A 16,117-nucleotide genomic window follows, 5' to 3' on the forward strand; every position below is an offset into this window, starting at 1 on the left:
GAGAAAATAGCTATTTTGGCATTATATCCAGTTTCTCATTTACCAGAATAAATTCTTTACAATAGTGATCATCAATCACACTCCTGGGTATTCATACATAGTGTCTGAGTAAAATATATTCACACTAGGGTAGGCTAGAATATTGAGATTATGGCCAAAAACTGCTTAAGATTGTTTACTTTATAACGAAGCCACAGTATTTGCACACTGGAACAGATACTTAAAATGTCTGCCATTCAAAGACGGGCAAAACCAATATGCTTACACATATATGTCTTATTTGTCTTCTTCACTCTCAACCTTTCAGAAAGCTAAAGTTACATTACAAATACCTCAAATTCCCACTTCAAGATTAATAGAAAAATGGGAAAACATTATTTCCTATTTTACAAAATAAAAAAAAAGTCAGAAGAGGAATAACCTCATCTTTAGGCATTTAATTTAAAAGCTTGAGTACACTCTTCCTTCCCAGAGAGAAAGATGACAGCAGTGCAGGGGGGTAGCCAGTGGTACAAAGGAACAGCCAGCACAACCTCCTCTGGTGCATGACTTGCTGCAGACTCATGCAAACTCTGGCAAGTTATTTTTCATGATTTCCAAGGACCTGGGATATGTAAACTAAATGATTAAAAGGCATTTCTCTGAATTTACAAGGGGAAAACTGAAGAGTCAGAACAAAGATCCAAGTGTCTCTCATGTGGGTACGTGTTCACCATTACACCATGACTCAAACCCAAAGGCAAGCTTTCTTCCAAATATACATTCAAAATGTGGAGTTCCAATTATGCAACCGTATACACTGCAAAAAATAAACAAAAAGCCTCTTTACATCTGATTAGTGATCTGCTCTTATACTTTGAAGTGAAATCAAACACATTTGGTTAACTCTCTCAAATCTGAAGACCTAGGGAAGTTTTTAACTTTTAGGATACAGAATCTAAGAACTTAATGAAAACTATGCAGATGCACACACACAATCCTTGTTTAGGCTGTCTTCAAGTAATAGAACAAAACTTGAAAATATTAAACTTCCTTTGTTTTGTCGTTGAAGCAACTATAAATTTTACATATATATATAATATATATATCATAATCAGCTTGTATGTGACTTTAGTGCCAAAAATGCCCACTGCCTTTTCAGCGCTTTTAAAACACAGCTAGAAAAGGTTTGAAAAATTGTTCTGGAATTACAAATTCGTTCCCTGTGTCTCAAGGATGCTTAAGAACTGGTTAGTCCTCTGAAACTACCAGTTCAGACCCCTCTACAGCTGTGTTCAGGCTGACTGTGGTTCTAGAGCAAGAGGCTGGAACGACTAGCCTCACATGTGCCTAAATAATCAACCTATCTGCACCCACGGCCACCCCTCCATGGTCCAAGGGAGTCCTGACCTGTGTCTTCCCATTTTAACACCAGTCACTAGAAGAGGAACCAACTATAAGAAACCTTTGCAATGAGGACAAACAAGCAAAAACATTCTAGGGCAGTATTTCCTCTAAGTGTATTTCTCAGAACACAACCCAAATGATCTGTTCTTCTGCTCAGGTTTTCAAATTATAAAAATAAATTAAGACAAAGTAAATTACTAAATCTCTTCCAACTTAAAAAGCACATTGATGTTACACCTTCTTCATAAAGGGTGGTTCTAGTGAACATCTTGTCACACTGTGCATCCAGGGAGATAACAAATACCAGGCAAAGAACTACCCAATTAAGAAATGGAAGATCTTTTTCAAAATATTTTATCCTCAAAAGTAAACCCAGGGCCAGGTGTGGTGGTTCACACCTGTAATCCTAGCCTCTGGGAGGCTGAGGCGGGTGGATTGCTTGAGGTCAGGAGTTCAAGACCAGCCTGAGCAAGACCCCATCTCTACTAAAAATAGAAAAATTAGCCGGGTGTCGTGGCGTGTGCCTGTAGTCCCAGCTGATCCAGAAGGATCCCTGAGCCCAGGAGTTTGAGGATACAGTGAGCTATGATCACGCCACTGCACTCTAGCCCAGGAGACAGAATGAGACCCTGTCTCAAGTAAACCCAGCTACCATACGAAGAAAAAAACATAATTAGATAGCATTTTTTATATTTTATGGAAAAGGAGTTCTTGGTTTTAGGTTGTTTTTTCTTCCTGGTAAGGCAAAACAGACGTTTAGATAAGCATTTGTTATAAACCTGAGTTGTTTTAACTCAAGAATGAAATTAATTTATATTATGTATTCATCTAGAACTGAATACTATGTTTGGAGCATTAAATTTTAAATCATAGCTTGTGTAGATAATGATAAATTTTACCCTATTTACTTTTTTAAAGATTTCATTTTGAAATAATTATAGACTCACAACAAGTTATAAAAATAGTACAGAGAAATTCCATATAACCGTCACTCAGCTTCCTATCTTTATATTTAAGCATTTATATTTTGGTTTTAAAAGAGTTTTAAAAGTTTTTCATAAACTGTCAAAAAATCAAACATGCCTGGTAAATGTGTATTTTTGGAGGAGGCTCTAAGGAAACACTACCAAACTCGAATACCACTTTTGTCACATGAAGCTAATTTAACAAATTGGTTTTCTAAGATACCACCACTGTTACCAATTTCTGCCTGTTTTGATGTTTACTTTTTTCCATTTTTATACACTTCTGAAATTTTTAACTTAGGTCTGATTGAAATTAGCTTCCCCATTCCTTCATGTTAATATATTGAGTAATATTAAATGAATAAAAATTAAAAATGGAAATAAAAATGCTTGCTTTTATAAAATCTCCAATACTCTAGTACTCCCAAACTAACACAAACACATCTAAGTTGAAATTTAACTTGTTTTTAATGCCAACCTTTTGTGTGGTCAAAAGACAATTTTAAAGGAATAACCACCCTCAATGAATGTTCTTTACAGTTTCTTTAGTGTTATTTAAATAATTAGTCTTATGGATGATTAATGGCAGTTTGTTGACGGAAGATCTTCATCTCACAGGAATTATGTGATTTTCTAATCCTATACCAACAAAACTAAACACAAGCATATTTCCTTTTATCTTATTATCCTCCACCATCATCTCCAGAAGACAGTGGCTCACAGTATTTTGTTTAAGACTGTGAACCATTTATCCTAGCAAACTCAAATTTTATCTAAAACATATCCTGACAGGCTGATCAAGTCCTCTGTCCAACCTGAAAAAGTGTTCATTTCCAAGAGCTTCCTGTACGTGTGGCTGGTCCCTAAAGTATTTCGTGTTCGGTTATAGCTTCCTATCATCTCATTTGCTTATACAAAAAAAAAAAAAAAGGCTTAGCTAAGTACCCCAACATATAAATTCTCACTTACCTAAGTCTAGAAGCATCATGGACTGTGTATTATAATGTAAGGCTAAAGGCAGTTCAAATCAGGGATGACCGAAAAGCAAATAAATTATATTTACAGTTATCCTCTCTACTAAAAAAGACAAATACTTGTTATTCTACAACAACCTGTTTTGATTTAACTATTAATAAATGAAGCATTTCAGCACACTTTGTGGTTGAAGTCTGTATTTTAAAAACATGATCTCCCATATTCTTGTAAAACTTAAAACACATTTTTATTCCTCATGGACATTAGTTTTATTAAAAGAAAAACTTATATAATCCAGTATTATCTTTTGACTTTGTCATGGAGAAACTTGGTGTTAAATTCACCAATCAATTCTAGAATCTGTTAGTGTTGCTATAGTTTGTTCTCCTAGAAATTTTTTATTTTTAAAAACTAATGGTAATTGTCCTGTTTTACATGTGTTTTACAACTGTAAGCCACTTCAAATGCCTTTTGGAAAGTCTAATATAAATCATAATTGAAAATGACTAACCCTGACTAAAGCATAAACAGATGTTTGATTAACGTGCTAACCACCTTTCTCCAATATACATCCATCCTAGAGGACAATAATCTCACAGTCATGATTTTCAATATAAAATATTCACACAGATTTCAGATTGCTGGAATCTAATATTCTGCCTTTCAAGATGAATGAAACACACACACACCCCTGTTGTCAAAGTAACGTGCAACTCATTAAGTGCTTTCCCTAATTGCATCTGAACAGATGAACAAGATTTTAAAAATTACCTTGTTTCTCATTTAAAACTTTCAAGAAAACATGCTTACAATGACTTAAAGACTCCTGTATAAATAGCTATCTAAATACAGGGCATATTGGGAGGGTGTGGGTCAAACACAGCTGAGCTCCACTCACCTCAAATCTGATGAGTCTCCTGACTACAAAGCTTGTTTTCTTAACATATGGGGTTCTGCAGGACTTGAGACAATTTGCTGAGCACCATAGTAATCTTTTAAGACACTAATCAAAAACTTGGTCTTATATTTTACAAAACCCCAGAAGTGGTTTTAGGACAACAGAAGCACCTCAACCACTAAAATAAGCAAGTTTCTACTGTAAGTAAAATTACCACACAGCAAATCCTCTAACAGTTCAGCAACCAATAAATAGAAAATATTCTTAAAAATCTGCTATTTCTGATTATTCCTTTGGATGCTTCAACTGCAGTTAAAACATATGGAAAATAATTAGTTGTCAGAAAGTTGTGGACTACATGATATGCTTCTTATGGAAGAAGACTGGCCTGAGCCCAGCACAGATTACTTGGACCAGATGTGCAGTAGGTACTTCTATTACCCTGGCCGTGGGCTCCTCCTAAGTAGTGTCTAATAGTTGGCCAAGTTTCAATAAGATTTTTACAGCCTGGCATAATAACGATAACCAATACATTCAGTTCTCCTGGAATCAACACAAGAAAGACGACTAGAGTTAAAGAATGTACTACAAGGTACAGGTCTAAAGCTGCCACATTTGCCCAGTAAACTAAAAGAGCCCTTGCTAACCTATATTGAACATATTAGCAAATACTAATGTTATACTGAAGTGCATATCATCAGCTGAATATTCTATGTAACCACCTTTAATATTCATATATGTGCTACTAAACCCCCAAAAGATTAGACTTATGAGAGCGTAATTAAAAAGCACATTCCTCTTTGCTTTTTAAAGTTAAATATAGGCTTTTCTATTGAAGTAATTTATATTTTTCCTGGTTTCTAAAATAGGCATCAGATTTCTAAACAAATGAAAACAGCCTAAGGCAAAGAGCCACATATTAGGTATTCAGCCTGGCCTAAGAAAATTAAGTTAATAAATTGAATAAATTAACTTGAATAAATTAAAAGTGCACATTCAGAACAGAATTACAGCTTTTGGTCAGCAACACATTAACCAAAGGCAAAAAGCTGCCAAGATTAAGGCAGATCTTCTTTTTTTTTTTTTTGTATACAGTACAATGTGTTTCCCCCCACCCCACCAAGCTCATTTAGCATTCACTTTGATGTTATTTAAAATGCATTGCCAAGCTAGAACACAAGCTTCCTAATTAAAAAAAAATAGATGTCACAGAGAGTTCCTTTTAGAGTCTTCCTTATACCTATTATAGTATTTTCTTTTTGCCTTCACACACTTAGTGTAAGATCACATGACTTTCGCCACGAACCATGAGGCCTGTCAGGGTGATAGCCGCTGTAAGGAATTGCTTTCTTCTTCTGCTGGAGTCAATTTGAGTGTTGGCAGTTTCCGATGAGGAAGCTGAGGGCTTTGGCGAAGATTGTCATCCATCTGTAGAAAGTACAAAAGATACATCTGACTAATGCTGTGGCACCGCTTCTGTGGACTGTGGCCTCCCCATCCAAACTATAGCCTAGAAGAGTACAGAACCATATGTTTCCGGGACTGCCAAAGAAACCTTTTTCTTGCAAATAATCTCTCAAGAATTTTAAATGTCATACCTCAAATACCAGCTGACTCAGTATCTGTAAAAAGCAATGTGGCTCATCTTGATACCTTCACAAAATTATAGTAATTACACAAAATGAATATTCTACTGAACTCAACCATAGCATGACTTAGTTTAAGAACTCTTTTAATAGTAAGAGTGAAGGCAATACTTCTATTGCACTAAGATCTACAGTTTCATTTGATCTTCCCGAAACACTACGAAGAAGAAAAGGCAGACAGTCCTTCCCCATTTTACAGATTAGCAAAACAAGGCTCAGAAAGGTTAAGTGATTTGCCCCAAGTCACAAAGCTAGTATGAGAACTGAAACTTGAACTCACGTCTTCTTATTCCAACACTATTATTCTTTCAACTGGACTTCTTTGCCTCAATGAAAATGACCTATACTCCACTCAAAAAGACCAGCTCCCTTAAGCTAAGACTATGTAAACCAAAGGAAGCTAGGAAAAGAGGAAGAAAGAAGGATAAATTCTTGAGACCTAATCCAGAGGTCTTCCAAACACTGGACCAGTTCTAAGCCTAACTTAGAGAAACAAATTAATATGGAGCATATTAAGAAAATGCCCAAGAATTCCAGACTTACCCTAAAGAGAAGCACATTATCACCTCTGGAAACACTAGGATAGGGATTATTTAGAGCTGAATCAAACCTTAAAAAACCATCTTTAACCAGAGTATTCTAGAAACAAAGTGTAAGATTCAGGTCCTGGTGTTGAGTTCACTATCAGCTTAGCTTCATAAAAGACTCCAAAGCAGCTGCCATCAAAAACACAAAACCAGCAGAAAATAGTATCCTAACTATCCACTTGATAGGCAGGCTTTTTTCGAGTTTTATATATGTGTGAAACATTCAAAGCTCTCCCTTATCTTCTCAAGGTTCTCTTAAAGTATAGAGGACAAGTTCCAGCAAAAGTACACGGGATTTGTAGGGTAGGAAATGCAAGGGAATAAAAGATTAAATTTTAATTTTCCAATGGAAGCAAGTATTCCCAGTGAACTATTTAAATCAATTGTGTTAAGATAACTTTTTTTTTTTTTTTGGCAAGAGTTAAGTTCCTTGAATATAACTCTTTTCCTTTTTTAAACTCTAGATTTTCTGTCCAAATTGTGAACAATGGTGGCCAACAGGATTTGTCACTCTATCATCTTGTAGCAAACAGTGAACCACACACTCCCCACTGAAGAGCAGGTATGAATGAGCAGGGGTGGAGGGAGAGGAGTGCCTAACTGGAAGGGCCAGGAAGCTTTCAGATTGATAATGATACAAGATGGAAGTGTACAAAGTGGTGACAGGGCCTCTTGCTTTGCCCTTCTGCACATGTAGGTATTTCATAGTTTCCTTTCCATATCTGTCATGAATTTGCCAAATACAGACAACAGAAACCATATTGGATAGCCTTCATCTAGCAGATGAGTGATCTTTCCTTTATCCATACTTAACACTTAATATATTTCCTCTCATGAAATTTCATGGATTGAGCTAAAAATTGAGACAGACTAGGCTTTAACTCAACGTACCAAAACTTCAATAACAATGAACTCTTACAATTTTACTAAGCAGTTTTAGTCACTTCTCAAATTATAACAATACATGAAATATTACAAAAAGAAACAGGTCAAACCAGAGAATGACCACTATACACATGACCGGTAGGATGACTGGTAATGGCCACACACTCTCATTCATGAGCTAGATGGCCGACCGATGGAGAGAATAACTGCAAAGCTCATGCTAAGGTCCCATTTCTAGGGTTCACAGTTCCCCTTCACTTTTTGCTAGCTGCATGATCTGTGGCAGGTGACATAAGCTACTCTCAAAGCTCCAGCATCCTCATCTGTAAAATGGAGATGATAATAGTACACACATACATAGAGCTATTTATTGTGAGGTTTAAATGATAAACCACACAAAGCTCATATAACATAGTATCAGACCTCAAAAACTGTTAGCCAGTGTTATTAGGCCTCATCGCCCCATTAGCTGGTGAAAAATACAGTATTATTCATTTGTATCCCCAAAAAAGCACGTTTATTAGACACTTGGGAAAAAATGGGCAACGCTCTTGTATTTTTCCAACTAGAATCACCCTTGAAATTCCCATTATTGGCTCTCCACCCTACCTAATGCCTCAATATCTCTCTCATGAAAAGCACAGACCCAGGCCAGGAGCAGTGGATCATGCCTGTAATTCCCAGCACTCTGGGAGGCCGAGCCAGGAGGACTGCTTGAACTCAGGAGTTCGAGACCAGCCTGAGCAACAGTGAGACCCTGTCTCTACTAAAATAAAACAAACAAACAAAAAAAGAACAGCCCCAAAATGACAAAGTATCAACACTGGTGAAAAACTATAGACTACATTTAGAACAGAGAAGAACAGGAAGGACAAAAAATAAAATAGTTCATATAGAAGAAAGAAAAAGACATCATAGTGCTGTAAGTAAGAAAGCATAAGCCAGGTGCTTACAATCTCAAGAAATGTTAACCTTCAGAGACAGAAAAAGGCAGACAAGTAAGAAGTATTTTTGTTTTGTTTTTTAGAAGCCAATCTTTTGGGTTTCCTAGCTTAGAAAGTACTAATTGTGTGGTAAAAGTAAACCCAATACCATTATCCAATCTTTCCCCCAAAGCAATCAGGTCACAACTGGCTTCAAAACACTATGTTATAGACAACTTTAGTTAAAGTATATTTAAACAGTTTTCTGAAAAGTAAACTCTTTAAAAAACTAGAAGGATAAAGTTAATGCATGACCCAAATTATAATATTAGCTGCAGAAAGGAAAATACTAAACTACTATAAAATAATGATTAAAGTAAACTTGACCTTTTCAATCAAGTTGGATTCCTTATTTACAAGTTGTGTGAGTTTCTGCAGATTTGCATCTACCATTTCTTGTCCAGCTGGAGAGATGCCTAAGAAGCCAGGACAGAAATCAGAGAGAGACAGAAAATTTTGAAAGCCTTTAAAGCTGTTTAGATTGAAAGAATTTTGAGTCTACCCACCCTCACAAGTGCCCCACCCTCCCAATAAAAGGCAGAGAAAAAAAACATTCTCTTCGGGTTCAAAGGCAAAGTTAGGACGGATAGTAATGCTCCAAAACCAAACTCTAAACGAAAGGACTAAAATTTGTCCACTAAGAAGACAGTGTCCGCCAAGTGTTATGCAGGTAGCCATAGTAATCAGTAAAAGAGCACAGAGGTCCTCATTTCCTTCTCAAATTTAAGCTATATCTTTCCCCCACCCATTTCAAATAGGTCTTTGGACACAACTATTTGGATAACTTTCTAAGGCAGTAACTCCCAAACAGCTACCCACCAGACATCCAAAGTCCTTAGAGGGACTTTAAAAATACAGACTCCTGGGATCTATCTAATTTAGTAAGTCTGAAATAGGACCTAAGATTTTTTATTTGCCATGTAATCAAATTTGTTAAATATTGCCCAAAGTAACAAGGTTGAACATTACTTAATTTCATGACTACCAAACTACTAACCCCTATGTACAAAAACACAGAACCCACCATAAAAAAAGTAAACTGTCCACCTAAGCCAGCTGTCTTTAATAACTTCTGTTTCTTAAAAGGACAATTTCAGTCAACTATCCCAATAGCAATTTAGGATCCCAATCACTTAAGCACAAGGCCCCACACTCAAAGAATCATATCCTAAGTGACAGGTGCCCCCTATTTACTATACCTCCAGTCTGATGCAATCAGTTTTCAAGTAGTGGAATCATGGGGGTGTACCTCACCAAAATCAATCTGCTGCTGATTTCTGTTCACGCAGGAAAATGCTAGAAGCAGCAGGTAAGAATCATTTAAAGTAATTGCCCATTTGCATTAGGATAAATACTATTTTCAGGGGGGACTTAATACTTGTAGTTTTAACCTTTTAGAAGAAAATGACCCACTTCAAAGGGGCAATATTTAAAGAAGAAGAAATGCGAAAATCCAAATGAATAGATGAAAAGCAAATATTTCTCTATTTAAATAAGAAGTAACACATGGGAATAAAAATGAAGTTGGAAAATGCAAGTTCTTGAAGTGCTATAAACGGTACTTAAAAACAATACACAAACTTTTTTAAAATTAAAACAAGTAATGAATTTTGCTTATCTTTCTATAGGAGAATATACAAACAAACATTAGCTGAAGAAGAACCAGCTTACCTCCAAGACTAAGCCTAAAATAACTGTTTAAGATGTCATCACAAAAGCGACACAGGTTAGAGAGCTGTTTTAGGTGTTCTTGTAGCTGAACTTTAGGAAACCGTACTTTATAAAGAGGTGCAAGAAAACCAAAAACATAGGCATCCAAGGTACAAGGCCTAGAAATAAATTAAGGATTTTTTTTAAGCAGTTAAGAAAATATTAACTTGGAATTGTGTTTACAGTGTTTTTCAAAATACATTTGTCAATTCTGAAGTATATTATATAGTCTTTTAAAAGGTATACTACCCATTTTAGTTTATGAAAATGATGCAACTAGGGTTTTACTCATTAAGTAGTTTATTTGATACTCTAACCACTTATTTTATTTAGAAGAAAATGAAGGTGTCAATTACAGATTCATCTTTACCCACAAGTATTAAATACACTGGAGGCAGGGTGGGAACAGTCTTAGATGTTTTAAATTCACATATGCAGCATATTAAGTCAATGTTAGATTACCACTGATAGAAAAAGTTTCCTATAATAAAAACCCATTTAAAAAAAATACTTTTTTAAGGGAAAAACTCATCTTTTGGAGGAACAAGAGGACTTGCTTTAAATAACTGCTCACTGAATATATGTGCACAAAATATCAAAATGATTTTTAAGGGAATGTACTCACGTATCTCCAAAGAAAAACTGAGATGTTCCCAATCTGTTTGACAGAAGATTTAGGCACTCCTTGGCATCTCTGTATATCTAATAAAGATGAAATTACATCTCAAAAGTAGGAAAGATGCTCTAAAACTTTCGAGGCAGGCATCTCTACATAAGTTCATTTCCACTATCTCTTGTCCCTTCTGTGGAGACCCCTTGCTTGGAGAGTAACCCAGACCATACCTGTGCTTCCACTTCCCGAAGGTGGTACAGGGGAGGCTCTCCTCTGGTCAGGAGAATCCTATTCAGTGCCCCCTTAGACATTCTTCCAGGCAGGATCAAACTCAAGGGAAAAGGAATTTGTGAAGCAAACCATGGCTTTGTCACAGTAAAGTAATTGTCACTCTCAACCCAGAATGTGTGAAGCTGCAAATGGAGAGAAAAAAACACTACAAGGATGTTCTTTTATTAAAAGAAAGACCACTCAACCAATGTGAAAGTTTTTCATAAATATCTCTGTATAAACTGACTTCATACAAATTTTCCAGTTAGAATGACTCAGGATAAAACAAGATTATTTTAAACGTGTGAAATTTGTTGACTGCTATTTCCCAAGCACCCAGAACAAGGCCTGGCACATAGCAGGTGCTCAATAAATATTTGTCGAATGAATGAACTACAGTTCACACAATACTATACATGGAACAAAAAGATCCATCTCCCACAAAGAATTTTTATTTCCAAAATCACATTATCTTTCACTTTGTTATTTCACATACTGATTGAATGTCTAACAAAATCCGGTTTCACAGAAATATGAAAGAATCAAGAATAACACACAAGTGAAATTTCCTCTTAAGACTTTCTCATTGTTTTTCTTCTATATAGACTAAGTACATTTTCAAGTAAGTCACTAAAATACTGTAAAGTTCAGGAACACTCACCACTGCAGGAAGAAGCTTCTCTTCAAGGAGAGCAATGTAAGCCAGTGTATCTGCCCCTTGTTTTGCTGAGAGTTCATAGTCAGCATTATATTTCTATTAAAAAACATAAAACCAAGGAAATTCAGAAGTCAAAGAGCATTCCAAAGACACTGAAGCTAATCAAATTAAGATTCCTATTTTTCCTCACAAATGGCAAACATGATATTAAATAAGGGAAAGAGAAATACCCAGTGAAAACTGCTGCTTAATGCACATAAGGTTCTTAGCACAGTAGCATGCACACAATAAGGTCAATAAATGTTAGTTCTCATTTTTTTATTAACTTATTTTATTAATAATTTTATTTCAATGCTTGTTAATGACCTAGTTCAGTGCATGGCATGTAGTACAGACTTCATAAATAAAAGCGATTATTCTTTTTAACAAGAGGGAAAAGTTCCAATTGGTTGCATGTTTACTCATGAAAAAAGAAAGAAAACTTTCCAATTTAAAAAAGTTCCAAATTTTATTGACATTTTTTTTTAAGTACAGTATTGGCAAAACCAATGATAGCTTTTACACTTACATAAATCTGCATGTTTAAACATTTGAGGTACATTACATATATTTTATGATTACAACATTTTAGATACATTTCATAAAACTATCAGATAAGTGTTTTTAAAAAATAAGTAGTGCTGGCTGGTGGGAACTCGGATGTCATGCTGAGCACAAAATATGTGGCAACTATGTGACTAAATTGACAATCCTATCAATAAGTGTGAATAGTGAAAATGGCTAAATTGAATCTACTCATATTAATATTTAATATATAAATTTCAATAAAAGCCAAGGAAAGTGCATGAAAATGTAAATTGACTATATCTCACCACATGACTTTTCAAATCACTGTAAAACCCATGCTTTATAGCAGTGACTCTCAAGTCTATTTTTTAATCAAATCCCAGGTAGCTCCAATTGAGTTGGCAAAAATGAATTAACATGCAGGGAATCAACAAACTACTTCTTCAAAAGGAACCACCCACCTGTTTTCTTAAAAAATTTAGTATTTTTGCTGGCTGAGAAACAATGTTGTCTTCAGTTGCCAAAACTGGTACATCCCCTATAATCAAAAAGCAGTTTACATACAAGGAAACATTGTGATTTCCTCTGAAGAGATTCCAATACCCAAAAACTATATCAATTGCACATTTGGAAGGGGAAAAAAATGAGTAGGCTTGCCTTAGTTTTTTGCAGTTTCACAAACAGCAGTTCTAAAGAACATTTTCATTTATCATAATTTCCACTGATTTGGCTTGTACTTTGAGGGATTAGTCAGAATGACCATAAGCTACACACTGCCACGGTCATGATAAGAAGAAACTAAAACCCCAAGGTACTCACTCTATCGCTATATATCTCGTAGCTTTAAATGTTAGAAGAAGAAAAAAGAACTTAAAGAGGGCAGAAAGAGGTGTCTAAAAGTTTACACTGTACCTCTTGAACCTCTCCAGGTGTTATCTATGACACTGACTTTCAAAGGTGCACCAGAAAATTTGGCATAAGCCTGAAACAGAGTTTGCAATAAAATATTTTAGACAAAGTACGTAATGCAAATTTGCAGAGCAGCTTTACTTCACAGTCCCATCCCCCAAAGGCAGAAAACGCCAGATACAGAGGCCGCGAACCTCCCGCAAGACCGCTAGCCGGGGACGCGCGCGCCAGCTACCCCGCTTCCAGGGACCTTGTTCCCGAAAAGGCCCTGGGGGATACGGGGCAGGGTGGGCGCGCCCCCTGCTTCGGGCTTTCATTCCGCCGCCTATAACAGTTTTGCGAGGCTGAGAAAACTGAGAACCAAGCGGAGAAGCCTGATGCGCCCGCCGGGCTACGCTGGCTCACAGGCCAGGTTGTCACTCGTCGACGGGAGGGAGGGAGCCCAGGACGGTGCAGCGTGCAGCCCCCCGGCCCGCCTCGACCCCGCAGCGCCGCTGGGAACCCGAACCGGCCAGCCTCGCGCCTCCGGCCCCGCCCCTTCTTCCCGTGCCTCGGCCTCACCATAACCACCAGGGACTCGCTGTGTACCGATGGGAGCCCCCAGCCGCCTCCCCAGCAACTGAGCTCCAAGGGGGCCGCCATCTTGCGGGCCCTGGCCTTTACTACCCCGGAAGTACTTTTGTCACCCTATTTCCGGAAGCGCGGGGCGGGGAGAGAGGCTGGAAGGACGACTTTGGGCTCTGGAGAAATTGGGAGAGGACCGCTGGAGGAGTCCTGAGTCTTAATTTAGACCCACCATTATTCAAATATTTTTTGGATGCCTGCAGTGTTCCAAACCTTTTGAACATGGCTATGCCAGCCCTAAATTAATCTGCTTGTAAAATAAGGGTGACAGTTTATTTACAAGATGGTGGTGAATGCTTAAAATGAAGACATGGAGGGAAAGAACTTGGCACACAGTAGGCACTCAATAATTGTTCAACACTTTCTCCCATATATTTGGCCTCTGCCTGCCTTTTCAAGTCTCAGTCTCAGTGGTCACCCTCATGTTCAGTTGCTCCACTGTCCTTACAATTTACCCTATTCCTGAAATTTGTCAAGTAAATTCTGCCTGCCTTCAGGGTTACTTTTTCAATCTGGAATATCTTCCCTCCCTGTCCAACTGCTCCCTCAAAAATGTCACCTTCCCTGGGACGATTTCACAAAATTAGGAGTTTCTTCTGGGTTCCTTCAGCCCCTTGTATATAATTGAATTGTAGCTTCTTTCCCTAGCTACAGACCTTTTGCCTTTCAGTGTACAGAAGCACTTTGAAGACAGAAGAGGGCCAGCTTCATGGGTGTGGGACCTGTGCAGCCACACAAGGCCCTGTGTTTAGAAGGGCTCTTCATTTGACTAATGCTCTACTTTACTGTCTTGAAACAAGGGGACCTGCATTTTTATTTTGGACTGAGCCCTGCAAATCATGTAGCCAGTCATGTGTGTGAGCCTAGTGGGGATGGACTAAATGTTTTGTGAACGTTAAACCTGACAATTTCTCCGAAAAACGGTTAAAGAGGAAAGATAGGTCTTAGAAATGCCCTGATCCAGGTACACATACTGGGTCCCAGAGTTAGAACTTGGGTGCTGGGTCTTTCTTCTAGGTGGCATGGTAGTCCTTCTGTGATACCCTCCCAGTTATGCCTCTGAGTTCTTTCCTTTCCTCTGTCCCACTGAAATAGTTGGGTTCCCTTAAACAACTGAAAACTCAAAAGAACCCTCTGCAAATTTTCATAAAATTACTATTCAATAAATATTTGCTAGGCACTCCTTTACTGTTTACACGGCCATCTAAATTACAGTGCCAATCTGCTAAAGTGTTTTTTGTTTTTCATGTTTCAAAAACAGGAGTTCTCAGAAATGAGAAGGAAAAGATATATCAATGATGAGAATGCATTAAAAATACTTTATAACTGGGAAATGCCTAACAAATGTACTATTAAAACTAAATATCAAAACATTTATTTAGTGGTTACATTCATGGGAGGTATAAAAGAAAAGAAAAAAAAAACATTTATTGAGCAACCCGTATGTCCAAGATGCTGTAATGCTCTAGGAGAATATGAAAACATATAAAACATAAATTCTATTCTCAGGAGTTTACAGTCTACAAAAGAGATATATGCAAAGCTAAGTGTAACAAGTCAGATTGTCATGAGTAAAGTTAGAAATATAAATAAAATACTGGAGAAACAAGGAGGAATAATGCAACCTCTGTGGGATCAGTGGAGGCTGTCTGTTTAGTCTTCAGCCTAAAGAAGTAATTCAACTTTCAAATTCATGTAATGGGACCTCCTGTTTTGAGGATTAAAATCTCAAACCATAAACCTAATAATCCATATACTACAATCAGGCATTTAAAATAATCATACACAAAGATTATGGATTTCCTGAGTCTTATTTATGGTGGGCATGGGGGCAGATGAACATTCTTAGTGGACATAATGTAATTTCTCAATTTGGTTTTCTCTTTTACTGCTGCTATTACATACAATGATTTAATTTGCATTAAAGAGAAGTTAAATCTCTTCCCTGAGTGTGGAATTGAGACATAGAATAGCATGCCATTGTATCTGATAAAAGAATCCTTACGCACAGGTTTATTTGTGCCCAGTTAATAGCAATCTTTTATTGCTGCAATTCCTCTTGAGAGTCTGTATCTGCTAGATTGAATTTAAAAACCTTAGCGTAGCTGGTTACACAACCAGGCTGAATACTGTTCCAGAGAACCACACAGAAAGCTGAAACCTTCAGAAATTATGCCTGGTATGGGTAGTTGGCCCCTGTGCCTTTTCCTGGCTGCTAAAGAGTATTGTTCAGAGTGCATCAAAAATCATAATTTCAGATTCCTACCAGGAAGAATACTATCTGCAAAACATTCATGTATGAATCACAGTTTTATAATGAATATTCCAGATAATGTTTTCCCTGAAAAAGAAATCTTATTTTTCAAAAGATGAACATTAAAAATGGCTTCATCTAGTGACGGTCATCTGGACTCAGGGAACCTGACCTTGGCATCCATTCC

At 37.0% G+C, this 16,117-nt stretch overlaps 1 protein-coding gene across 2 annotated transcripts; it reads right to left on the reverse strand.

Moving 5' to 3' along the window:
- Nucleotides 1–4,930: 4,930 nt before the first annotated feature.
- On the reverse strand, nucleotides 4,931–13,715 carry MTX3 (metaxin 3). Of its 2 annotated transcripts, XM_045566098.1 has the most exons (9): nucleotides 13,614–13,715; nucleotides 13,056–13,125; nucleotides 12,605–12,681; nucleotides 11,580–11,672; nucleotides 10,879–11,061; nucleotides 10,661–10,737; nucleotides 9,997–10,154; nucleotides 8,653–8,741; nucleotides 4,931–5,652 (listed from the first exon to the last, which is right to left on the reverse strand). In XM_045566098.1, exons 1-9 carry the CDS (start codon nucleotides 13,692–13,694, stop codon nucleotides 5,542–5,544), a joined length of 939 nt encoding a protein of 312 aa, XP_045422054.1. In that variant the 5' UTR covers nucleotides 13,695–13,715; the 3' UTR covers nucleotides 4,931–5,541. The 2 variants fall into 2 exon arrangements, with proteins under 2 accessions (XP_045422054.1, XP_045422053.1); XM_045566097.1 differs by lacking the exon at nucleotides 8,653–8,741.
- Nucleotides 13,716–16,117: the final 2,402 nt, after the last annotated feature.

Source organism: Lemur catta, chromosome 12 (genome assembly GCF_020740605.2).
Source record: "Lemur catta isolate mLemCat1 chromosome 12, mLemCat1.pri, whole genome shotgun sequence".
Lineage (NCBI taxonomy): Eukaryota > Metazoa > Chordata > Mammalia > Primates > Lemuridae > Lemur > Lemur catta.